Source organism: Dermochelys coriacea, chromosome 5 (assembly GCF_009764565.3).
Source record: "Dermochelys coriacea isolate rDerCor1 chromosome 5, rDerCor1.pri.v4, whole genome shotgun sequence".
Lineage (NCBI taxonomy): Eukaryota > Metazoa > Chordata > Testudines > Dermochelyidae > Dermochelys > Dermochelys coriacea.
Genome location: NC_050072.1, coordinates 114,266,639 through 114,292,582, shown reverse-complemented (window position 1 = coordinate 114,292,582; position 25,944 = coordinate 114,266,639). Strand labels below are relative to the sequence as shown.

At 40.7% G+C, this 25,944-nt stretch overlaps 1 protein-coding gene and 1 long non-coding RNA gene across 5 annotated transcripts in view; one reads left to right on the top strand and one right to left on the bottom strand.

Annotated features, from left to right (window-relative positions):
- FOCAD (focadhesin) overlaps nucleotides 1-25,944 on the bottom strand; it is a 198,662-nt gene that overhangs the window by 57,122 nt on the left and 115,596 nt on the right. For all 4 annotated transcript variants that reach the window (XM_038401155.2, XM_038401156.2, XM_043514362.1 and 1 more), the window contains 4 exons: nucleotides 22,692-22,880; nucleotides 22,161-22,282; nucleotides 5,493-5,585; nucleotides 2,114-2,202 (listed from right to left, as the gene is read on the bottom strand). In XM_038401155.2, the coding sequence (XP_038257083.1) occupies nucleotides 2,114-2,202; nucleotides 5,493-5,585; nucleotides 22,161-22,282; nucleotides 22,692-22,880 (493 nt within the window). The remainder of the gene's footprint in view (nucleotides 1-2,113; nucleotides 2,203-5,492; nucleotides 5,586-22,160; nucleotides 22,283-22,691; nucleotides 22,881-25,944) is intronic.
- LOC122460163 lies at nucleotides 1,614-7,915 on the top strand. Its single transcript, XR_006281274.1, has 2 exons — nucleotides 1,614-2,532; nucleotides 7,476-7,915. It is a non-coding gene; the product is annotated as an uncharacterized LOC122460163 (long non-coding RNA).

Sequence of the window (25,944 nt, the reverse complement as noted above, 5' to 3'; positions counted from 1 at the left end):
CATCAAATGTCTACAACACATAATAAAACGTTTGAAATTATAGCTATAAAACAGTGTACAGGTCACTCATACTTTAAAGAATAAAATCAATGTTTCGTTTTACGCACAATATTTGTTTTTGCACAGTCACTAAAAAAACCCACCTACGTTGAAAGCATTTACACTGAATGGCATAACCATTAATGGAAAACTTAAATATAATGGTGCAAAAATGCATTTAAACAGTAAAATTCTGTATTGACCTCTCCACTGTAGCAAACGTCAAGGTTAGATTTCAGGCTGGGCAATATTGATAAATACCTAATAGGTCCTCTGAGTGTTGGCCCCTCCTTTTACCCCCACCTGATCCTGTAAGGTGCACAGCACCCTTAAATCCCTTTTAAGTCAATGGGAACTGAGGGTATTCAGCACCTTACAGGACTGAGCCCATAAGGAAGGGCCTGGAGAGCCTCTTAACCTTACAACTGGGCACCCACTTCCTTTGCTGACTTAGCACTTACATCTGCACCTGCACAAATTTAAATCAGTTTTTAAAAAATTGTTTAACTTAACAGTTTAGGCTGAGCAATTACAAACATTGGGGAGAGGAGGCTAAGGCAAATTTTGTTGGTCCGCTGACCTAAAAAGCAATTTTGCAAGAATGTCTTCTACTTCCACCCTAACTCAAAAGTTCTAGGAGAGCAGGCACTTTTCTCTTTATACCTATTGGGATACAGAGGATCAAATATAGTACCATTGGCAAAAATCTCCTTCAAGAGAAGAGGGAATCAGGCCTATTTTACCTACCATAAACTCAGTGCTTAGTTGAATAAAATAACTGAGAAATTACATTTTCCTTATTGAATATGACTCTATACCAACTCAATCTTTAATTTATTGTAAGGATCATCCTGACTGTGTGTATGTGAATGTGTACAAAAACATATAAAATACAGAGAGAGAGAGAAATAGAGACATCTATAATAAACACACATGACTAAATCTTCTGTTGTAAAAGCAACATAGCTCCATTGACTTTAATGGAACTAAACTAATAAACACCAGCTGAAGATCTGGAGAGTACACTTCTTTAAAACACACACACACACACACTCTCTCTCTCTCTCAAGTTTTATAATGTACACCATCATCATGGCATCTGAGAATCCACCCCCAATCTCTCTTCTCCAAGAGTGTCTTTACAAGAAATGAAGTACTTGTGGCACCTTAGAGGCTAACAAATTTATTTGAGCATAAGCTTTCGTGAGCTACAGCTCACTTCGTTGGATGCATGCAGTGGAAAATACAGTGGGGAGATTTTATGTACACAGAGAACATGAAACAATGGGTGTTACTTTTTGTAGTGATAATCAAGGTGGGCCATTTCCAGCAGTTGACGAGCACAAGTTCTTGTCAACTGCTGGAAATGGCCTACCTTGATTATCACTACAAAAGGTGTGTGTTTGTTTGTTTTTCTCTCTCCTGCTGGTAACAGCTCACCTTAGCTGATCACTCTCATTACAGTGTATATGGTAACACCTATTGTTTCATGTTCAATGTGTATATAAAATCTCCCCCCTTGTATTTTCCACTGCATGCATCCGATGAAGTGAGCTGTAGCTCACGGAAGCTTATGCTCATATAAATTTGTTAGTCTCTTAGGTGCCACAAGTACTCCTTTTCTTTTTGTGGATACAGACTAACAGCTGCTACTCTGAAACCTGTCATTTTACAAGAAATGTAAGCCTTGACATGATATAGAGTCATACTAATTAAATACAGCATAATTTTTGTCCCTGTTACTCAATTATGCACTGAGCAAAAGGTTTTCATATAACAGGATATAAAATAACTGCAATTTTCAATTCCTTCCAGCTACTGTCACTACTGGATTCCATAAACTGAAAAGGGTTAACTACCTGTAAATATAAGCATCCTTACCTACACTCTCGTCTCTCCATCTTTTTAAAAATTAGAGCTCATATCTGTAAAATCAGAGATCATATCTGTTTTTTCTCATTAGCACTCATGCTGATGATTAAACTTGCAATATTAAAGGCTTTGAAGTATCCCCGCCCTTTTGGCTCTTCACTTGCAGTTACAAGTGATGAGGAGCAGACAGTCATTCTCTTACCAGAGCCAGGCTGTAAATTGTTTGTACTGCACCTCTTCAGGATCCTCTTTTCCATGTTTTAACTGCATCTCCAGCTCTGCCCGTCTCCCCTGCAGAATCACAACATAAATCAGAAGGAAATCTTACATGGGTAATAATCTTGAAATTTCTGTAGGGAACACTTGTGTAATGGATGTAACCTCTCCCTTGAGATTCATATCATGACTGGACCTAATTGTTCTTGATACTATATCCCATTGTAATATACAAGTGAAAGAACTGCTATTTTTGATTCTGGGAAGAGTGGAGTGGTTGCTACAGACAGAAATAATCGCTCCAGCTTCCTAATGATGGAAGGAAACTTATTCCCTTGTAACAAAGAAGGATTGACAAACTTGTATCCCACAGGGAAGAAGATTTGGAAACCAACTACCTCAAAGGTACAATCGCAGCAAAACCTATTGTTTACTTAATGCATCATTTAAAGCAGAATATCTCAACCTTTTACTTGCTATGACTGTCCTCTTTGCAATCCTTCATGCCAGTTCTACCTGTGCCTCAAAGGATGTGCTGTTGGATTCACCACAGTGGTTTATGGGATGCTTTTGATCTGAGAAGGACTGATTGGAAGGTGTTAAGCAAATCTGTTCGGTAGGAGACTGAAAATGGGTGTCTAGGTTTAGCTTCTACCCCCAAGGAAACCACTGATTTTATTAAGTCTTGATGGAAAAATATATGAGCACAAGCACTGTTTTTCAAACATTCAACATCTTTACGTGGGATAATCTTGAGAACACAAGAGAGTAATTTCTGCAAAATCCAAATGTCATTCACAAAATGTGAATCAGGGCTTGTCTACACAAAGAGTTAGTGCACGGCAAGCCACAGTGTGAATCTTCGGCTTGCCACGTACTAACTGACCACGTGGACCCTGCTGCTGCTGCGCACTAGAAGTTCCACAGTGAGCTTAAAAGGGGAGTACGTCAAAGCACACCATGGAACTTCTAGTGCACAACAACATAGTCCATAATATGTTCTGACCCACTTCCATTTCAAGCACATGGTGGAACTGTTAGTGTGTGGCAGCAAGGTGACATGGCCAGCTAGTTTGCTGTAGATTCACATTCTGTCTTACTATGCACTAAAACTCGATACAAACAAGCACTAAGCCCAAATAAAGAAGTCTGATCATAGTAGGTAGAGACAGGACCAGGAATCAGGACTCCTATGTTCCATTCCCAGCTCTGCCACTGATTCTCTATGACCCAGATTCAGTAGAGCATCTAAACACATCCTTAACTTTAAGCACATGCTTAAGCCCATTCCAATTCCACAAGGCACCTAAGCATGTGTTTGTACACATTGCTAAATTCAGGCCTATATGACCGTAGTCACGGTGGGTATACCTACACTGCAGCTGTGAGCGTGCCTCCCAGCCCCAATAAACAGACTCGAAGTAGTGAGGCTTGAGCCAATATACTAAAAATAGTGAAATGGACATTGCTGCACCAATGGAGGTTCAGGCTAGCCACTCGAGTGCAAGCTCACCTGACCCCCTCGGTCCGAGTTTGGGTGGTTAGCCTGAGTCTCTACCAGCGCAGCAACATTCACACTGTTATTTTTAGCACACTAGTCCGCTAGTAGAAGATTGTCTGCCTGGGTTGGAAGGCGCACTCCCAGCTACAGTGTAGACATACCTTTAAGGCTCAACCCTGCAAGGCACTCAAGCATGTACAAAGAGTCATAGAATATAAGGGTTGGAAGGGACCTCAGGAGGTCATCTAGTCCAACGCCCTGCTCAAAGCAGGACCAATACCCAATTTTTTTGCCCCAGATCCCTAAATGGCCCCCTCAAGGTCTGAACTCACAACCTTGGGTTTAGCAGGCCAATGCTCAAACCACTGAGCTATTCCTCCCTACATACTCTCAGTGAAATCAATGGGACTTTGCTTTGCTTTAAGCACCTGACATACTTAAGTGTTTTGCCAGATTGGGTAAAGAGTGCTCAGCACCTTGCAGGACTGAGCCCTTAGGCTCTCTATGCCTCAATCCGTAAAATGGGTATATAACTCCCTCACTTACTCATAGGCATACTGAACTACTTATTTGTGTGACCTAACTAACTTATATTTGTAAAGTACTTTGACAGCATCAGATAAAAAGTGCTACAGAAGCATAAGGTATAATTATTATTCTAGTTCTCTGAAAAGAGGAGCAAGTAAATACACGGGAGCAGACTTCAAAGGTACAATGGTATGCTTCAATGCTCCAGTAAATGACAGAAAATCCTAGAGAGGATTTCAGAAGCAGAGCTGGTAAAAGCTGTTCTTCTCACGAAATCTTAGTGTTCAAGGTAGACAGATGAAAGAGGAGGATAACAAAATATAGGCAACAAGTACCACTCTCTATCGTTAAGACCTAAAATTACTATTTAAAAAGTAGGTTTGCTAGTTCTGTTTTGTAACAAAGCTGTGTTTAAATCTGACATTTTGCTGCTAACTAAAAAGTGATTTGCTTTGAAAATGGTATCTCGAGTGGTCCCTCATTCGTGTATAAATTCTGTTATATTATCTCACCAAAGATGATACTTCCATGAAACTTTTGGAATTTGCTCAGCAGTCTGAGCTGCTCAGACTGTGAAAGTGTCCAGTATCACTTAACATACATGGGGAGAAAAAATGAATCATCCCTGATAGCAGGACAAAGCCAACCATACATTGCTTTTGACAGGGAAGCTATTTATTGCTACAATTTTATAGATTGGAACCTCTGTGATCTGGAAATCAGGCTGCATAATCTCACTGGAACAGATTCTCTGGTGAAATTTCCAGTACTTCCTGCTTTGGGGTGGGTCAGAAATACTTCCAGTATATTCTCTCTTATTGTACGACAGCATTTCTCTTTCTAGTCCTGACTGAAATGAGGGAGTACAAAGAGAAAGGGGGGTGTGTGTGTGGGGAAAAAAAAGGCTTATATGAAACATTTTTTTTTTTTGGAGGGGAAGCTCAGTTTTCTTTCTATCCACATTGTCCCACTCTCCAGTATTTTCATACAATTCCTTTCAGTAATGAATAAATTGATTAAAATTCAAGGTCAGAGCCCAAATTCTGAAAGTGATGCACAGTCTGAACCATTGACTCCAGTGGGACTCTGAACAGGAGCAAGGCTAGGAGTGTCAATTCTTGAGCAAGAACCAGTCCTGTGTGAAATTTGCCTTCATCAGACGCTGGCTGTGGCTGAACTCTTATCAACCTTTAACTTGAAGACTTTCCTTATGTTTATTTAATTTTCTTGCATTCAAGTTAAAATGCAGAGTCTTTAAAAAAAAAAGTTGATATTTGAAGGGAAGTCCTTGATGGTAAAACTCAAAATACACTAAATACCAAACAACTCAAATTACCTGTAAAACTGCATGGTACGTTCTACTCATAAATCCCAGCCAGCACTGAGGAAGAAGGAGAGAGCGGTGCCATTCAGAAGGCTGGATGCTAACCTGCATGACATACCAAACAGGACTTAAGTTATATTAGAATTAATTTAACAAGAATGCAATTTATGATGCTCAAATAAATGTGTTAGCCTCTAAGGTGCAACAAGTACTCCTTTTCTTTTTGCGAATACAGACTAACACGGCTGCTACTCTGAAACATATCCATCACTAGCATTTTAAGAATAAAGACATATGATCTTTTTTGTACTGTACTTAACTGTCCGAAGAAAAATAAAACACTAAAGCTAAAGACAGTCTATCTAACTGAAGTGGTATTTGAAAGTTTTTGAATAGAATGGTATTAAGTTTAATGGATCAAACTCTGCTTTCAACCACACAACTGAAATGCCACTGAATTCAATTACAATTTCTGCAGTGTCATGCATGTTACATGCTTTAGAAGCATAAGACAATATTCATATGCTCAGAAGAGATTACAAATTAATGAGCTGATCCTACAAACATGCAAGTACAATACTCATTGCTATGATTAGTTTACAGCAGCACTTAGATACTACGCTGATGGATGCTATTTCAATATTCAATTACTACTGAATTGATAAATTGATCCCAGTGAGGTCAGTGCATTATTCACAGTAGGAAGCACTACACTTAGTAGCGCTGGCAGGTTTGGGCCCTAAACTAAACTTATAACGAACAGGGGATGCAACAGAAAACAGTGTGATTTAGTTCATTTTTATTTGCAATTGTAGTTTGGTTTGACAGTTCCAAATTTATTTTTTTCTTTAAATTCAAGTTCTATTTTAGAAGTGCTACGTTACACACTAGAACAAAAGTAAATGACAAAAACGGAGATTAGTTGTGTCAGGTTAATAAAAGTAGTGAGTTTTAAAGAGGAATGGAAGGTGGGGTTATTAGTCAAGATAGCTGCAGTGGGGCAACAGGGTAGATTTGGACCCAATTTTTATGGACAAGCGTTTTTTTAAACAAAGGAATGTATCTACGAATTATTCTAGCTTTAAACTCAGACTGGAAATTTCACAGCTGAAATCAAGACAAGATAAGTGGTCTTAAAAACATCATCTTCATTTTCTACCCATTGGTAAATTGGTATCCGGCTGTTCATCTCCACAGAGCCTGCCTCTGTTAACCACTCATGCAGTTTAACAACAGTTTGTTTACTAAAGCTGTTGTACTGCACCAGAAAGTAGCAAGCTACACTGTAATGGGACTGCTCAAGTGTTTAGAACTAAGCATATGCCTAAGTACTTTGATGGATCAGGGTCTAAATTTACAGAATCATGAGCTCCAACCATAGGTAAAACATAGCAAAGAAAAATTCTTGCCCAAGAAACTGGAATAATTTAATTATGCTGGGGTATCATTAAAAGCAACTAAACATCAAGACCCCAAAACCACAAGTACCTCAAAATCTGTAACAGAAAAAAAACCTGACAAGGTTTGGCAATACACAAATACAAGGTTCTGGAGTTTGAGTAATAAAAAATCCCTGACAAACATATGCTTGCAGAAGATAAAGAAATGTTAACATTAAAGAATCAGAGTGTCCTCCGCCACCCCTCAATAGATTAAATGGTAGAAAAGGGTAACACATACATACACATACACAAAGAGAAATAAAAATGAAGGATTGTTAATTATAAGATTAAGGGCTTTGAAAGCTTTTTTATTTTTTTTAAAGAGATTCTAATTATGGATAGTAAATGAGTATAGATAAGATAACATTTAGTCAAGACCTTGTCTGACCTGAGTGTGTTTTTGCCAATTCTTTTTGATACAGATTGTTGATTTGTTTAAAAATTTATATTGTTGTTGGCAAGATAAATAATGTATCGTATTGGAAGTAGTAAGAAAGAGGTACTCAAACAAATAATGATAATTAACCCTCCCACCTTTTTCTGGATGATACAGGATAACATGACCCAGAAACACCAAAACCAACAGGAAAAATGCAGAAGTTGCATAACTGAAGCTTGGACTTGAGTAACGTAGGGATTACATTAAAAAAAAAAAAACCAAGTGGTGATATGCTAGAAGCCAACTGGATAAAGATTAAATAATTTGTAATGTGAAGATTTATAAGGATCCAAGTGAACAGGGGCCCAAACTGGAGAAGCACTGCACCAGAAACTGAAGGATGCGACTGAAGGACCAAACAATGAGATCGGGGAGGAGACGACGGCCATCATGGAAAGACTTCTCAGTGCTCTTTAATGTGGTAACCTGGGCCCATTTACCTATTCTGTCTTGTCTGTTATTATTTGTCTGTCTTAAATTTATGTCCAGACACTAAGTAATAATAATTCTGTCTGAAATTGTATAAGTAAAGACAAAAACTGATTAAGCCTAAATTGGGTTTACTTGTGACTCAGTTTCCCATCCTACATACCCAATCATCAAGACCCTTAGACTCCTTTGAATGACATTTTTAATAAAAATGAACGTTAAAGAAATTTTGGTTTGTTACAATTTACAAGTTTATAGAAATAAGTTTACTAAACAAGCAGATAAAATACTAAAAACTAAATGGTGTAATACTTTTCTCTCTCTGTTTAGCACCTTAATTATAACATTTTATTAAAAGAAGATGGAAGCTCACGGTTTGGTTCCCTCACTATCCCCTTTTTAACAGCAGTGTTTTCAGGCCCACAACAAAAGCAAGCTCTGTAATGTAAATGACTGCTGTGCATTGTTCTCTCTCTCAATATTCCATGGTGGTCAGAAAAAAATTAATTTTTGTTGTTGCTAGTGTCCAATTATGTCTACTGTCTGCCTTTACCAAAAACATAAAAAATTGTCATGACAGCTATTGGAGTCCACTGGAAACAAGTTATTTAATATCAAAGGTTTCCAGGGTAATACATTTTTAATAAAGGAAAAAGAAACATGTCAAGTTGGGTGAGATGGGATTTATTTCCACATGCCACTTTTTAAGGTCTATACTTTTCACTTTGAAATTAAAAGAACATGCCAGATTCTCTGTTACACATACCAACACCACTCTCATCATACCTAGTCTAAGGCCTACCTACAGTAAACAATGCTGTGAGGCTTAATCCCAGAAGGTTATTGCTACTCTTTCTGCTTACAGACCATAGCCACTGCTCAACATGAAAAGCATTCCAAAGCTCTATGAACCCAAACACCTCCTTTCTACTATTGGCACATCCATTGGTCTTCTCTTTGTCTTTGGTATGGAAAGCATAACCAAGGTAAGTACCCAAGTTCAACATAATCACCACTTATCTTCTCGCGTTCCTGAAGTTGTCCTTGATTCTTTTGCATCTCCCTTGCCTTATATCATTAGTTTCCTTATGTACTACAAAAAGGGGATGTTATTCTTCATTTTTATTTCTTTTTTAGATCATTAAAAATAACGCCCACACAAAAGCTGAGTGCCTTGCCAATAATCAGACTTAGAATAACCACTGGCAAAATTAATATTAAAACACAAATAAATTAACACCAACAGCCAGCAGTTTTAAATAATCAAATGGAGATAACAAAAGAGGAAAAACTCCAGAAAAGCCTCTGACCCCCAAAACATACCCTCATTCTTCCCCCAAACCCTATCAAACAAACAATGCCCTACCTCAGTATTAATCAAGATGCTATTTGCCTGTATTGTCACATCTCTGATCTTCTCCCTTCCTAATCAGAGGATCACCAATCAGTCTATTTTATCTTTTCCTCTCCAGTGGCTCTTTTTAAATAATTATTTATTTTGAGTTCTGGCTTGGCTGATGTCTGTCTTTAATCTCTTCTCAATATGATCCCCTTCAAATTCTTCATACAGAAAGAGAGAATAGCTATTTCCTTCGTGTTAATATTTTCTTCCATCATCTTCCTCCACCTTGATCTCATTTGTGGTTTCAGTCTGCTGCATCTTTGTGATTTATCCTGTTCAACTTCCCTGGTTTCCCCTAATTTCAACAGCAGTCCTTCCACCTTGTCTTCTAGTGTAGAAATAAGCTTATTTAGGCCTGCTTGATCCTGTGCTGATCAAAGCAAAAGGGGAAATCCAAACTGACTTAAATGAGAGTAAGAGCAGGCCTTTATAATCTTCCATGTTTTCATGGAGGAGGAACAGGAATGCTGTTCGTAATTTGCTTTGATATGTTTGAATCAAAAGCACTCCTGAAGCATAGAATAGAATATATCAGCAGAATATAGTGACTTGCAACTGTAAATCATCTTTCTGCATCAGCATCATGTCGTCAGAGTTTTCTGAATAAAGTTGTGTGAAGAGTATTCAGTGAAAAAACCCCACCATATACTGGATTTTTGGCAAAAAAAAATCCGTGAAGCTGTCTTTGCTTTGTGACTATATTCTGTATTTAAAAATATTCAACATACATTACTTTGAATAACTCTCAGTCTCTGTTGAGAACCTGCAAGAGAGTCAGGGCTGATGTTCTTTACTCTTGCTCCGAAGTTGGACACTCAAGTCAAATGGCTTTGTTTCTGTTCCCTCGCTTGACGACCATAGTTTTTTATGAAGAGCCCTGGTGGATTTAATACACTGAACATCGTATTTACCATCCTGATGTCCTCTGAAACGTTGTGGATTTATAAGTACTAACAGGCTTGGATGATGCTGGATCAAACTAGAGCCCCAATACTAGCAAATTCTTTGTGAATATGTAATTTTGGTATTCGACCACGGAACAGGTCTTTTGGAGCCCCTGAAAAAGATCGTGGAGCTCTGCCACACCCTGCTCCAGTGGTGTTCTTAGGAGAAGGTCTGTCAAGCCAGGCAGCCTGAAGTTTTGGAGGAGAATTCCCAGCTTAGATTCAGCAGCAGCTCAGGTAGACACTACCAACAGGGAGCTAGCTAGCTACATGCAGCTCAGTCTATTTAGGCTGAACACCTTAAAATAAGGGTGTTTTTTCTATCAGATGAGACACAAACAAGGAGGTTGTGCAGGGAGCTCTGGGAAAATACAGGAGGAACTACTCTCTATGGTTTTGTACTTTTCTGGATTTGTATTTTTTTAGTTAAATATTTGTAAAAGTGAGAGGCAAGAATGCAGCTGCAGAATTCTGTAAAACTGGTGTCAATTTGGGTAAAACCAGAAGCCATAAAATAAAACCCAAGCCAGAGAGGGGATCTGGATACATTTTCTCTCTCAGCATTTGCCTTCACTCTGCTATGGGCCATCCTTTCTCCACAGTGTTCGTTCATCCACTGCAAATACATAGCCAGCAGAGAGCACGTGACATTTTATGAGAATAGCAAAATAAACCCAATTAATTTTGCACATTTCTTGGCAATATGCACTTAGGATATGCACTCAGACAGAGACAAACACCTATAAGATCTCTATCAAGCATTCTTACAACTACAATACCCACCTGCTGAAGAGAAGAAACAGATTGACAGAGCCAGAAGAGTACCCAGAAGTCACCTACAGGACAGGCCCAACAAAGAAAGTAACAGATCGCTACTAGCCATCACCTTCAGCCCCCAACTAAAACCTCTCTAGCACATCAAAGTTCTACAACTTATCCTGAAGGACGATCCCTCACTCTCACAGATCTTGGGAGACAGGCCAGTCCTCGCTTATAGACAGCTCCCCAACCTGAAGCAAATACTCACCAGCAACCACGTACCAAAAATACTAACCCAGGAACCTATCCTTGCAACAAAGCCTGTTGTCAACTCTGTCCACATATCTATTCAGGGGACACCATCATAGGGCCTAATCACATCAGCCACACTATCAGAGACTCGTTCACCTGCGCATCTACCAATGTGATATATGTCATCATGTGCCAGCAATGCCCCTCTGCCATGTACATTGGTCAAACTGGAGAGTCTCTATGCAAAAGAATAAATGGACACAAATCAGACATCAAGAATTATAACATTCAAAAACCAGTCGGAGAACACTTCAACCTCCCTGGACACTCAATTACAGACCTAAAATTCACAATTATTCAACAAAAAAACTTCAAAAACAGATTTGAATGAGAAACAGTGGAACTGGAATTAATCTGCAAACTGGACACCATTAAATTAGGCTTGAATAAAGACTGGGAGTGGATGAGTCATTACACTACTTAAAAACTATTTCCCCATGACAATTTCCCCCCATTGATAACTCACACCTTCTTGTCAACTGTTTGAAATGGGCCATCCTGATTATCACTATAAAAGTTTTTTTTCCCCTGCTGATAATAGCCCACTTTAATCAATTGGTCTCGTGTATATCTATCTATCTATCTTCCTACTGTATTTTCCACTGCATGCATCTGATGAAGTGGGCTGTAGCCCAAAAAAGCTTATGCTCAAATAAATTTGTTAGTCTCTAAGGTGCCACAAGTACTCCTCATTCTTTCTCAGGATAATACTGTTACAATGGCTAATTTGAGGCCTAAAACTGTGATCATGTCACTTTAAAGAAAATATCAGGGATCCTGTTTACCTCAATAGAAACTAAGCTTAGCAGAGATTTGGAAGTCAGGAACCATGGGTACCACAGGTTGTGTGTGTGACCTTGAGCAAGTCACCTAGGCCTTAGTTTAACAAAGAACATAAGCCCATGCCCAGCTTTAAGCACATGCTTAAGTGTCCTTCCTGAATGTGGATACTTTCCTGAATCAGAGACTAACTGCTTTTCTGAATAAGAACATACTTAAGAACATTCTTAAGTCCAACTGAACTCATGGGGACCTACATAAATATTTAAATGCTTTACTGAACTAAGGCCTTAACTGTTTTGTGGCCCAGTTTCCCCATCAGTAAAATAGGAATTCTATTATTCCTAGGTAGAACTCTCTCTCTTTTTCTTTCTACATATTATATTTGGAAATAAACATCCAAAGGTAAGCCTGAAATGCCATCCATAATGCAGATTACTGAATATTGCTGCAGCAATGGGTCCCATGCAGCTTAGTCCAACTAGGACTAGTCCAAGTAGGAACTTAGTCCAAGTAGGAACAGGGACTAAAAGGCACATAAATGGCACGTCTAGGCAAAAAAGAGCACACTAGAACTAGTTTGGGCTATTATGAATTTTCCCACCTTTATATATCCCAAATATAACTCCTAATGTTACAGAACATTAGGCTGCATAAACCCTTTTAATTATGTGATTATACTAAAACCAAACCAGCACAAAAATGAGCACAGGGTGATCTTCCCTGTGTGTCTTTGTGTCTTTCCCCACAAAGACACATTTCATCATGGTACAACTGAAAAGCTTACTTAGATTGTAAATTCTTTGGAGTAGGGACTGTTTGTCATTATGTGTGTGTGCATGGTGCCTAAAGCATCATCATCATTTAGTATTTGTATTGTGATGGTGCCTAGGAGTGGAGTCCAGTGTGGGACTTCTTAAAATCCCGCTTCCACCCACTCCCGCTATTATGGTAGTGAGTCCTGCAGGACCTGTAGGATTCTAGTCTTGCTGCAGGGATCTACAGTAGTCCCAAACAGGGCTCGATCTAGGAGCCCCAGTCATGGACCAGGATTTTATTGTGCTAGGTGCTGTACAAACACAATCAAAAGGTTGTCCCTGCTTCAAAGAACTTACAATCTAAGTGGGGCCCCAATCCACACTGCAGCTTGTAGCAATATCACAATACAAATAATCATAATAATAGATAATAACACTAAAGAATTTGGTTCTAATAGGCCTTCTTTGTTTTAAAGACTCTCCAGCAATCAGGAATTAAGATGCCACTGTTCACTATACTTTTGTACCAAAAGAAGACTGTTTTAGATACCATTTATATGCAACAAACACAGTCCACTTCATCTCCATGAAGGAAATAAAAGATCAGTAGCTGGATAAATGCTTAACAGCTTTAATGCATCTAACCCAAAGCATACATTTACAGAACCATCAAAACATATGGGCCATGATGTGAACATATGTGACTATTCCTACGAATTCATTTTCATAATAAAGACAAGTGAAGCCTAAAAGGGATTATTCCCTGTAAACCCATCCTAGATAATGATTCCAAACTGCTGAATCAGTTGCAGGTAATTATTGGCCAGTCTAGCCCAATTGATAGCGATAAACCTTAAGAGATTTCTTGCACGATACCAGCCCAGATGCATGGTGAGGTGGGCCCTTTAAAAATAATAAAGTAGACACACATGATTTAAGTGACCTTTGACCAACGTGACTACAGTAACTTGAATGTTCTTTCAAAGGCACATTGCCAAGCTTCCTTTACCAAACAATAAAACAGTGCTCAAACACTTGCGGGGGGAGAGACAAGCTGCTCCTTTAAGTCATTAGTGACCAGTAAAGGGCAATACGATACTTCAAACACACCACTGTTTATTGAAGGCATGTTCTGCTTCCCATGAGAAACCAGCTCAAATAACGTGGGGGGGGAATACCCCTGCATCTTAATCTACTCTTGTTGACAGATATTATACCTGCATCCAATGCCTCAGTTAGGATAGCATCTAGGAGACCAACAGTAACAGCCTAGTCCCTTAAGATTTTATAGGAAATTACCATTGTGCTATTGTTATAGTGACATTTAAACTGCAGCTAAAAACAGTTGGGTTTTTTTTAAAACTTGTTTTTGTTTTATAGATACTTGAGCACATGGAACGATTTACATAATATTCCTCCTCCTCGGATACACAACCTATACATTTTTCTCAGATATGCACACACACAGAGCAGAACCTCTTTAATCTGTACATTGGATAAGTCTCACTACAAACTTGGTTTCAGAGTAGCAGCCGTGTTAGTCTGTATTCGCAAAAAGAAAAGGAGTACTTGTGGCACCTTAGAGACTAACAAATTTATTAGAGCATAAGCTTTTGTGAGCTACAGCTCACTTCATCGGATGCATGGCCTCAAGCCTCACTTTTCATCACAAATTTGGAACTTGGTTTTCCAAAAAAAAAAAAAAACACATGCAAAAATACATATGTAATTACACAATTTATTTTCCACATACAATTACTGCAATTCCCCAAGTAAATATTCACAGTGGTGAGCCCAGAATAAGTCCCTAGAAAGTAATGTGCCACTGTGGTCATTACACTGATAATCTCTAATCCCTAATCAATTAGATGACCACAGCGTGCTCTTTGGTTGATCTTTTCAATAAAGGATCAAATAAATTAATATTTGCTGCCTCCAAATTAACTCTGATTTTAAGTCTTTTCAATAATGTTAGCTAAGGACTGTGTCCTTGGAGGTTCTATAATGTTCAGTAGCATGCTTCATAGGTTAGACTCTAAAGCACTTTCTTTAGTAAAATACTACAGTTATTTTGAATAAAAGAGTCACACAAGGTAGAGAAAACAGAGAAAGTTCCTGGTAGAGTCCTGCAGCTTCCCAGATATCCACTTTATATCTGAAGATATAAATTTTGTATCCATGCAGGCCTCTGTGTATATACTGTACGCTCTCCAAGGAAGAGACTGTCTATTACTCTGGGTTTGTACAGTCCCTAACAATGTTTCCCTGTTCTAGCTTTGTCCCTGGGCACTACCATAATATGCACAAAATAATAATTATAGTATGCACATACACACAAATGATATGGCTTATATTTTGAAAAGTGACAAATGGTACCTCACTTTCATTGTGTGCATGTAATATATATATTGGTCCCTAAGGTATGGTCCATCCTGTGCAGTGAATGAGGTGGGGTCCTGCAGAAAAAATAGTATTTGATAATCTAATTAAAGACTGTATCATAATGCATACGCACAAAGGGGCCTTAAGTTTGCACAGGCAAGGGAAGGTAACTCACGCTGTACAGTAACAGAGGTTCTTTGAGATGTGTGTCCATGTGGATGCTCCACTTCAGGTGTCGGTGCATCCCAGCGCTATTGATTGCAGATTTATGTAGCAGTGTCTGTGCGGGTCTCACGGTGCTGTTGGTGCCGCATGTAGCGCACACGATCCGAGCCTTCCAGTTCCTTTTATACTGCAGAGTCCCTACTGAGAACTCTGAAGTAGAGGAGAGGAGGGCGGGTAGTGGAGCATCCGTGGGGACACACATCTCGAAGAACCTCAATTACTGCACAAGGTGAGTAACCTTCCCTTCTTCGAGTGCTGTCCCTGTGGGTGCTCCAGTTCAGGTGACTGTAGAGCAGTGCCCTTCAGAGTGATAGGGGGACTTCCGGTTCTTTTGAGGCATTGAAGTAAGCACTGTGAGGCCCACTGTGGTGTCAGCCCTGGAGACATGAGTGATTGCATATTTGCTCAGCAAACATGTGGATGAAGGCTCAAGGGGCTGCTTTACAAATCTCTAGTATTGCAACACTATTTAGGAATGCTATTGAAGTTGAAACAGATCGAGTAGAATGTGCTCTAAATGTGTTCAGGTGGTTCTGTATTCCAGATACAATAGCACATCTGAATGCATGTGGAGATCCATTTAGACAACCTGAGTGGATATAGCATCTCCTTTTGAGCACTCGGTAGTAGAGATGAAAAGTCTAGGGGATTTCCAGAAAGGTTTGGTCCTTTCAAGGTAAAACTCCAGCACATGCCTAATGTCCAATGTGTGCACGGTGGCCTCTGCTGGAGTCCCATGAGGCTTACGGTAGAACGTAGGGAGATGGATTGGTTGGTTCATATAAAATGTTGACGTTATTTTTTTATAGGAATTTAGGGTATGGATGTAGCATGACCTTGTCTTTGAAAAATACTGTGTTTGGAGGATCAGCTATGAGCGCCCCAATCTCCCTCACCCAGCTGGCGGAAGTAATAGTGACCAGAAAAGCCACTTTCATAGATAAATGTAGTAAAGAGCAGGTCGCTAATAGTTCAAATGGTGGTCTGGTGAGCCATTTCAGAACCAGGTTGAGGTCCCATGCTAGGTTACAACCCCGAATTTCTGGGTAAATGTTTAGGAGACTCGAGGCACTGTTGTGCTGAGACAGCAGATCAGGATGATGAGTGAGAGCTTGCGGAGCGCATATTGCCATATGCATTGGTTAAGGGTACCATGCTTGTCTCGGCCATGTCAGGACTATGAGGATAACCTTGGCCCTGTCTGTTCACATCTTGTGTATTACACGTGATATCAGCAGTGGAAATGCACACGAGTTGTGCCTCCCATTTGATGAGGAAGGCGTCCCCCAGTGATCATAGTCCCAGTCCTGCTCGTGTATAGAACTCTGCGCATGTGTGGTTCATCGGGGATGCAAACAAGTCGATAATGGGAATGCCCCATGGATTGCAGATTGATCTCAGAACCTTCCCATTCATGTGCCATTTGTGGTCTTGAGAGAAGTACCTGCTGAGTATGTCCGCTGTTGCATTCTGATGGCTGGGTAGGTAGGATGCCGAGATGTTTATGTTGTGTTGTATGCACCAGTTCCATAGTTCCATGGCTTCGGTGCATAGCGAGTGTGAACAAGCTCCTCCTTGGCGGCTGATGTAAAACATGCATTCAATATAGTCAGTCATGACGCAAATGGACTTGTTCTTTATAGGAGGTAGGAAATGCCTGCAGGCATTGTGGACTGCATGTAGCGTTAGTAAGTTGATGTGTAACTGAGTCTCCACCGGAGACCATTTGCCTTGAATCGTGTGTTGATTCATATGTGTGCCCCAACCTATCAGTGAGGCCGTGGTTCTGGCTGCCATACCCACGGTGTCTAGAGACGCCTGTAGGACTGTTTTGGCTATCAGATGACCCTCATTGATGATGGCTTGAAATTGTGACCATTTCTCCTCTGGGAGCTCTGCTGTGAACAAGCTACATTTCCTGTAGTTATCATAGTCATATTTTGCTAACAATGCAGAATAATTGGCCACCCTGAATTGTAGGATGCCTGAAGAGTACACTTTACGCCCAAACAGGTGTTGTGCTCTTTCTCCTGTGGTTTTGATTTAAGGAGTTGGGGGGCGAATGTGCAAAGAGAAAGTCTGCCCCTTTTGAGGGTACTTAGTACTTTCTATCCACTCTTTTGCACGTTGGCAGAATTGAGGCTGGTGTTTGCCAAACGGTCTTTGCCGGATCCAAGATGGCATCATTGAGGGGAAAAGCGATCTTGGAGGTAGATGATGGTTGTAGTATTTATATCAGCACGTGCTGTTTTGTCTGCACCTCCTCTAGTGGGATGTCCTGGCTGTGAGCGACCTGCTTAAACAGTCCTAAATTGTGTGAAATTGTCCGCCGAAGCTGGTGGTGGGGGCATAATAGCCTCATCTGGGGAGGAAGAAGGATTGTGATCAGGAGATGTAGTTTCTTGGTCTGTGCCAGTTTCTGTGTCCTCTCCTACATCCTGAGCCTCCATGAGCTGCGGTGTGGGAAACACAGGGTTAGAGCACAGTGTGCGTCTGTGCGCTGTGGAAGGCCTGGAATGTGGACTCCTGTAAGATGCCCAGGGTTCCCAAAGTGCCCATGTCATGGAGAAGGCCATAGGGAGTTACATCCACTGTGATCCACACCATGGTTGAGTCGTCTGGTGGTATCTTGGTCCCATATGGCTCCACAGTGTTCGGTGTGCTTTTGGTGAGGAGTGGTGTGGTGAAATGAGAAGGTGTTTTGCTCCTGCACCTCCTCCTCCTCATCTTTGCTGGAAGATTGTGCAATGTCATGAGAGCTGTTGGGATCCCCTCTGTAGCCTGTTGGGGAGTCCTCTGTATCGAATATCGGGGAATGCAGTGCCAATGATATCACCAAGTCTTCCTGGTGTAGCAGAGACTGTGTCGGTGCCGATGCCTGCGCCGTCGATGCTGCAGGGTCAGCTCTCGCCAGTGCTGCACTGGTGCCATCCGATGCTGTGACTGTTTAGTCGGTGCTGACTTGTTTTTGTCCACCCATGCCGACTGCACTGTCAATGCTGGGGGCAGAGGCATGGTGCCTGAGGAGACGCCAGTGCCGAGTCCCGTGCCAGTGAACTTGATGCCATGGAGGAGGCATGTCTTTGTCTATGACTAGACTCAGTCTCCTTCACTCAGACCTCAGCGGTGCCAGAGGTGCTGGAGCATCAGAGGTGCTCACCTGAGCATATGTTGGCACCGGGGGTAGTGATCTGGCAGGAGACTGCCTTTGTTTTTGCAGTGCTCTCTGAGGAGAAAAGTCTTTTTTGGTCTTTCAGAGGGTCTGTCTCCTTTCCCATTTGGTGGAGTTCCCAGAGAGGCAGTCTGCTTGTCTGACTCTGGTTGGAGGGATTTCTCCATTAAAATCATTTTTAGCCGCAGATCCCTGTCACGTCGAGCTCTGGCTTTCAAATTGCTGCAGTAGGGGCATTTTGGGGGGATATGCCCCTCACTCAGACAGCTTACACACAAGTGCCCATCTGAAACAGGCATAGCTTTGAGGCAGGAGCCGCAGCATTTGAAGCCTGGAGAACCAGGCATCTCAACGGGTAACCATCCCCTGAAGGGAAGTAGCTAACAAAATGAAACCTTTTTTCACCCAAATAAACTAACACTAACGCTAACTATAACTTTTTATTTAACTAACACTGCCCCAGAGCTTAGTCTTCAGCTGAGGACAGTTGAGAAGGAACTGGAAGGCTTGGGTCGTGTGCATGTTACATGCAGCACTGCAAGGCAACCTGCGCGGTCACTCCTACTGTAAATCTCTGATCAGCAGTGCTGGGACACGCCAACACTTGAAGTGGAGCACCCACAGGAACAGCACTCAAAGAACTACTTTAATTAGGCATTTCCTAACTTTTGAGTGCTTGATTTTTCAACCTTAATGTTTTTAAAGTACTTTCTTATGGATGATTTCATAAGTTTTTTTTAATAAAACGAACTAAAAAAACCAAAATCTATCATGTGACATCACACAGGGGTGTTCAGCAAGGTTGGACCAGTTAGATCCACTGAACAGATGTCTGACACTTGAGCTAATGGAGTAACTCAGTGGTGACCAACCTTATTACACAGGAGGGCCACATAAACCTAAGCACAACCTTGTGTGGGCCAAACACATTCTACTTATTTTAATAAGATTTAAAGTCACCACTATTGATTTATATTTTAAATTCAACTTGTTTTGTTTGTATTTAGACGTTTCTATGTACGCTATTCTTTATTTACACAGTTGTGTAAACTAAAATGATGTAAACATAATGACAAAATGCTAATGAATCAGCCATTAGTATACTGTGTTGAAGCAGGCCACGGGCCTTACAAAATGCTCTGGTGGGTCTTGTATTGCCCCTGGGCCATAGCTTGGGTAACCCTGAAGTAATTGATAGACGATGACCTACGGCTGCTAGGTGAACCAGCCACTAGAGCATGCTGAAAGTAATTTTATTAGTGGGTTTCACAGATTTTTGCTGACACCAAAGGAATACAGACACTCAAAAAGCTTGGGTTTAATTCCAGGTTCTGGAGTGTTCTCAAGTGGGCACAGAGCCTTCTGCCCCTTTTCTCGCCAAGCCTGACCCCTTCTGGCTGTACTTGTCCCAGATTTGTCCCCTCCCTACACCCCAGTTCCTCATCCCATTCTCCTCCCAGCTCCTCATCCCAGCCCCAACCTCCAAGCATGCCCTAGGTTCCTCATCCCAGTCCCAATCTCTCCCTCTGGGCTCCTTGTCAGAATCCCTGTTTTCCCCCAACTTGGCTCCCATTCCAACTCTCAGTCTCCCTACCTTGGACCCCCTTCCCTCTCCTCACCCCCAGGCTTCTCAGCCTGGTCACTTGGCCCAGCCAGTCCCAATCTCCCTACACCTACATAAACAGTTCTTCGTCCAATCTATCTTCACTCAGTACCTTCACTGGCTCCTAATACCAACTTCTATACCTACCCAGTCCCAGTTTCATACCCTGGCTCCCAGTCCTACTATTCCTCTCTGCCCCTCAGATCCCAATCTATCCTGCACAGACTTTAACCCAATCTCTACCCTCCCACAAAACTCCCCAACCCTCCGCAAGTCAGTCAGTCTTCATCCTCCTCTACACTGTCTGTGCCCAGAAGGAGGACCACTGAGAGCACTGGAGAGACAGACTCCTTACTCTTAGGTCCTGTGCCTGATGCCACAGCCAGCTCTGGCTGCCGGGAGGAGCAACTGCAGGCAAAATACTGTTCTGCTCCTGCAACTCAGGCTGGGGTATGCTCAGTGCAGGTGGCTTTTTGGAGAATTTAGCTGCCAAACTAGCAGGTTTCTACGTGTGAACTGAGATTCTTCAGAGCCTTAAAACTTGGTCAATTTTTTATGGAATGTCTCTGACCAAACTGGCAAAACCCCAGCCAAATTGCAATCCCTGCCTCCAAACATGGAGGAGCTAGATCTGCTCAACAAACGGGTTTAAGCATTCTTTAAAATATGAGCACATTTTTTTTTCCCCAATCTCATTCTTTAGAAACAATTTTAGCTGAAACTTAAAAAAAAAAAATCAGCCTGACACAAACACCTGGCATGGAAAATTTCAGCCAAAAGAGATGAAATTTAGTAAAGTTATAAACAACCGAAAACATGTTCTTATAACAGAGTGCGTTGATCAACCTTAACTATAGGTGGCGCTACCAACTTCACCTATAATTATAACTTCCAGTTATTTTTATGAGGGAGAATGGCTACTGCCAGTACAAGGGACAGAGGGAACAAGCATGGCAGCTCTGTCTTCTGAACCTTTATTTTGTGGTTGCATGAATAAAGAAATAGTTTTTGGCATTGTTCTGAAGGCACTTTTAAAATGTACATCTATCACTATGTTGTTATCATTCCTAGAGGAGCTATTCTGGGCCCAGACTTAGATTTATTACAAAAGATATTTTTATAATCATGTATGATCTCCTGCTTGTCTAACACATGACAGAATAGACTTGTAATTCTGACACTCATTTACAACCTGTGAAGAGAATCTTCACCCTAAGAAGCACATAATAAATCTCCCCAGTAATGCAAATTGATCATATTAACTCCTTTCTTTTATAAACTCTGAGAGAGACTAATACGTCTGCTTGTGCTAGTAAATGCTCAAACTGACATGAAAAATGGGAAACGAACATTAATTTCCCAAGCTCTTGTCTAGCTACTTATTTGTTTTCCCAATCTTTGCAGTTTCCAAAGATCAGTTTTCGTATCAACTGTAATGCCATAATTCTAAATTCCCTGTAAGATCTGATAACAAGCTCTTTCTTATTTTTCTGTAATGATTAACTGGATGTTCATTTCTTGTACCTTTTCCAAAACCACACAAATTTAGATTACCAGTTTACCAAAGTTCACAGCATAGGATCAGCCACATTAGCATAATATTCCAGGGAGTTGGAAACAATTAAAAGATATGCTGTGTTATTACTACTCTGGCGAGGAGGCGGAAGTCACTCCCTATGGTAGAATCCCATAATTGTTGTTCAGACACACCAAAATACTAGAGCACTGTAGTCTGATTAGACACCACTATTGAGAGGAGAAGGGGCAAAAGGAGAGTGTCAGTTTCAATTTACACCAACGATTTTCAGAAAGAGCATTTCAACAAAGAGAGCATTTTATTAAATGTATTTACATGTTCTATTCACATTAATTGTCCCTCACAGCAACTTTAGTTAATTATGGTGCATTAAAACATCACATAGCTTGTAGCTAGTATTTCCTAATTAAAATAAGCAAATGTGACTCTGTGGGGAGCAGGGAGGAGAAAGCAGCACAACATTTCTGAAAAGGGAAGAAAAGTCGAGAATGCTTACCTCATGAATGAGAGCTATTAACATCTGTTGGAAATTGCGCCCTCTGCTAGCCAGAAAACGGCTGATAGGTTTGCCATCTTTGCCCATGTGGATTGGAAGGTCATAACATAACAACATGCCACCTTAAAAAAAAAATATAAATGCATCAACATAAAATACTGCTAAATAGAGCAAAAAAGAGTTTCATGCACAACAGCTGAATACAAATTTTAAGAACGATCCTATCATGTTTTTAAAGTTACATTTTAAAATAAGAGTGACACTGGCCAGTGGGGAAAAACATTCTGGAGTCACTTAATGATTCATACTTCCAATGCTGCTGGGTATTAGGATTCATCACTTACAGCAAGGGTCTCAAACATGCAGCCTGCTAAAATGCTGTGCTAAAATGCTGTCCTGAAAAAGTTTGGACTTAAGCATGTCCTGACAAGCTTTTCTGAATCAGGGCCAACACCACATTCAGAGAAAAACTGCCATAATTTTGAAACACGAGTCAAGGGAGTGATGTGACCAATGATAGGAGAAGCTCACCTGCAAGGCCAGGCTTCAGGCCTGGCTGCTTGTTCCTCTCATACATTTTCAGCATGAAGTTGGCAACTCCTGCTACAGTCTTTCCCTGATCCGAGCGTGTGGCCCCTCCTCTCAGTGCAGAATGATACACTCCACGGGGCATGTTGGCCATTTCCTGTTTCACAAGTGACGCCACAAACTCTTCAAATGCTGGAGGAAGTGGGTGGAAGAAAAAAGTCAGGGGCTGAAGAGAGGACAAAAAATCTCAACAAACCCAAAACCACAGCTTCAGGGCAGTTATGCTTAACAAAACTAGCAACTACACGTTCAGATGAAAGCTCCAAGGTCAGGGATTTAGAATGCCTGGCAAGTCTTCCTGACTCTATGTTCACCTCCACTCAAACTGCAACTCAGGAAGCTCTGAATAAGTGATGTCAGATGCTCAAACTCAGAAGAAAAATAGCCTGAACTGTTCTCAGTGCTGTTGATCAATGTGGTCTTTGTTTGTTATGCCAATGACACAGTCACAAACTGAAAGAACGGACAGTCAGAAACTAAACTGACATTTATATTTGTCAATGTAAATAAAATGTTTTTCACCATAAAATGTTTTTCACCATAAAAAAACAAACAACTGGTACTATAATTTTTCTAAACACAGTTGTAGGTACTATTTATATGGTGGTACGCTCTCAAACTTAGGCTTTTTATGGTTTATCTGGGTTCAACAGTGTAAAGAAGTAAAGTAATGCTATTGCTTGGTTGTGAAGTTAGATTAAAATAGCCCTTATGGTAGATGTGTGCATTGTTACTGCTTCCCAACATGAAGCCAACATTAGACCAGCACCTGGCAATGCTGATGGATTTAAGAGTCTGTGAGTGCTTTCATTATATGACCAAGTTTTAAAGATTTATAACAACTGTTTCACATTACTCTTGAAACTCTGGTGTATAAGTTCCCAAACCAGATGCAATGCTGGTTTCCTAGGAATTGGAGCACATATGGGCTGAAAGAGCATTTACCCACTCCTCTGAGATCCTGGCAATACCTGAGGTACCTTGGAACAAGTTAATGGAAAGACACATCTTATCCTGGAACTTTGGTCATTTTCATGGTCATGACTTTGGTCATTTTCAGTTAGTACCCATTATTTTAGCAGCATTTCCTTCTTTTTCTTTTCTTATTTCATTAACAGTATAAACACAAAAAAAAGACTGCAAAATGTCAAAAGAGAGCCCTGTTTCAGACATAAATGTGTACCTAGGCACCTGCAGCTGGGTGTCTGTCCGTGGCTACATAGTCTAATCATTATTGCAATGTCTCCCCATAGATTTCTTTAAATTCCAAGCTTTTTTTTTTTTTTTAAACTGGTTATAACAAAGAACTTGTTGCTTTCAAAATGTCTATCAATGAGTTCACTATTTCTAATCACAATGGCAAGTAAATGCACCTAATGATCCAGAATGCCAGGCATAAACCAAACAGCGAAACCTAGCTGAACTTCATGAAAGACCACCTGATTCTAAAGCAAATGATAATGCATCATACTTTAAGGGCTGGTACAAAACTGAAGAAAAACAGGCAACCACCACTGAATGTATTATGAACCAAAATACTGACCCATCTTCTGTATATCCATCTACCATTGAATAAGAAAAAAATGATTCGACTACTGTCCTTTAAAATGCACATATATCACATTGTGTTGTATGGGATAAACTTTTTTTTTTTTTAAAGGTAGACATTTCTAGACTGCATATGACACCCACCAAATAATCAAGGATTAAATGGGTTTACTGAAAATATGGATGCTTTGTGTGTGCAACTGTATTATCTTTCTACTCCTATTGCTGGCTCTGTTTCTGTCCTCATAGAAACAGAGCCAGCAATGGGAGTAGAGAGAGAATACAGCTTAGCAGCTGAAACTGAGAGTGTTGCTGGGCCCCTAAGGAGCTCAGAGAAGAGAAGTTTTGCCAATTTCTGTTTCCTTTGGCTCACACAAACATAGATGCTAAGAGAGTAAATGGGAAGTGTGTGTGCTTCTGTTCCAGAAAGTCTATGGGTTTATTAGTATTTTTCCTTTCAGCTTTGTAGCTGAGGTAACCCAGGTGGATGTATTTGTGAGCGAAGACAGTTTTGCCCTCCAGAGCACAAGAAGGCTCATGGAAAGACAATCCCACATTCAGCACGAATTCCACAAGAGAAACTGGCTTTTGATTGGAACTGGATTTTAGTTCCAGTTACCATAGCAATAAGAATTCATCTCTTCCAGAAGTAGCATATGGAGGCTAGGAAAGAATTTCCCCCACGAATAAGGGGAGCGGGGAGGGGAAGGTGAGGAGAGAAAGCTCTGAGTTAAGGGAATCATCCAGAGAAGCTAAAGGAGAACAAAGGTCTCAGCCAGAGCTCGTAAAAATCATCCTCTGGAAGCTCCAGTCAACATGGTGCCCATTAGCAAGGACAAAATAGGGAAAATAGGGACTGTTGGCCTATACCTTCCCATGGGTTGCCATCTTAGCCAGCAGCAAGGAAACTATGAATGATCTTGGTAACATCTAACAGCTGTTCAATTAGACCCGGTTCCACAGCCTCACCCGTACACAAGATTTAGAGGTCTCTGAAAAATCATCATTGCTTTGGGCACCCAATATCTTACTCCATCACTAGAGTTGTTCATCCATGTCAATAGCCCTGACTATTCTACAAATAGCCCTTTTCCACAAATTCTTATTTTCAGTTTTCCTAGCCTCCTGTTAAGCTAAACAATGTCACTCAGGGTGCACTTGCCCAGCTTTGTGTGTCTGACAGCAGGCACTGCTCTCATTTGTTTAAACGGCTTACTTGGGGTTTCCCTGTGAAGTTTCCTAAGTGGACGAATGCCTTACATTCAGAGTGTGGAAAGTGCTTCCCCACATGTAAGCAGCATATATCCACCAGCCTGATACCTCCCGGAGAGTCTACACAGGTCCCAGTCAACCCAAGATTCCTGGTAAAAGGACCTGAGGACCAGAAGATGGTATCCTTCCCCAGATGCAAGTAGGAGAAGTTCCCATGAAAGAAATATTACATAGAGATTTATTATTATTTATGCTATGCTAGCATCTAGGGACCATATTCATATACTAAGACCCCACTGTGCTAGGAACTGTACAAACACATAAAGAGACAGTCCCTGTCCTGAGGAGCTTACGGTCCAGTGACTGTTGCACTACTGACTTTAGTGAATAGCTAGCATTAAAACTATAATCAAGTGAACATTTTAAAAATAAATGT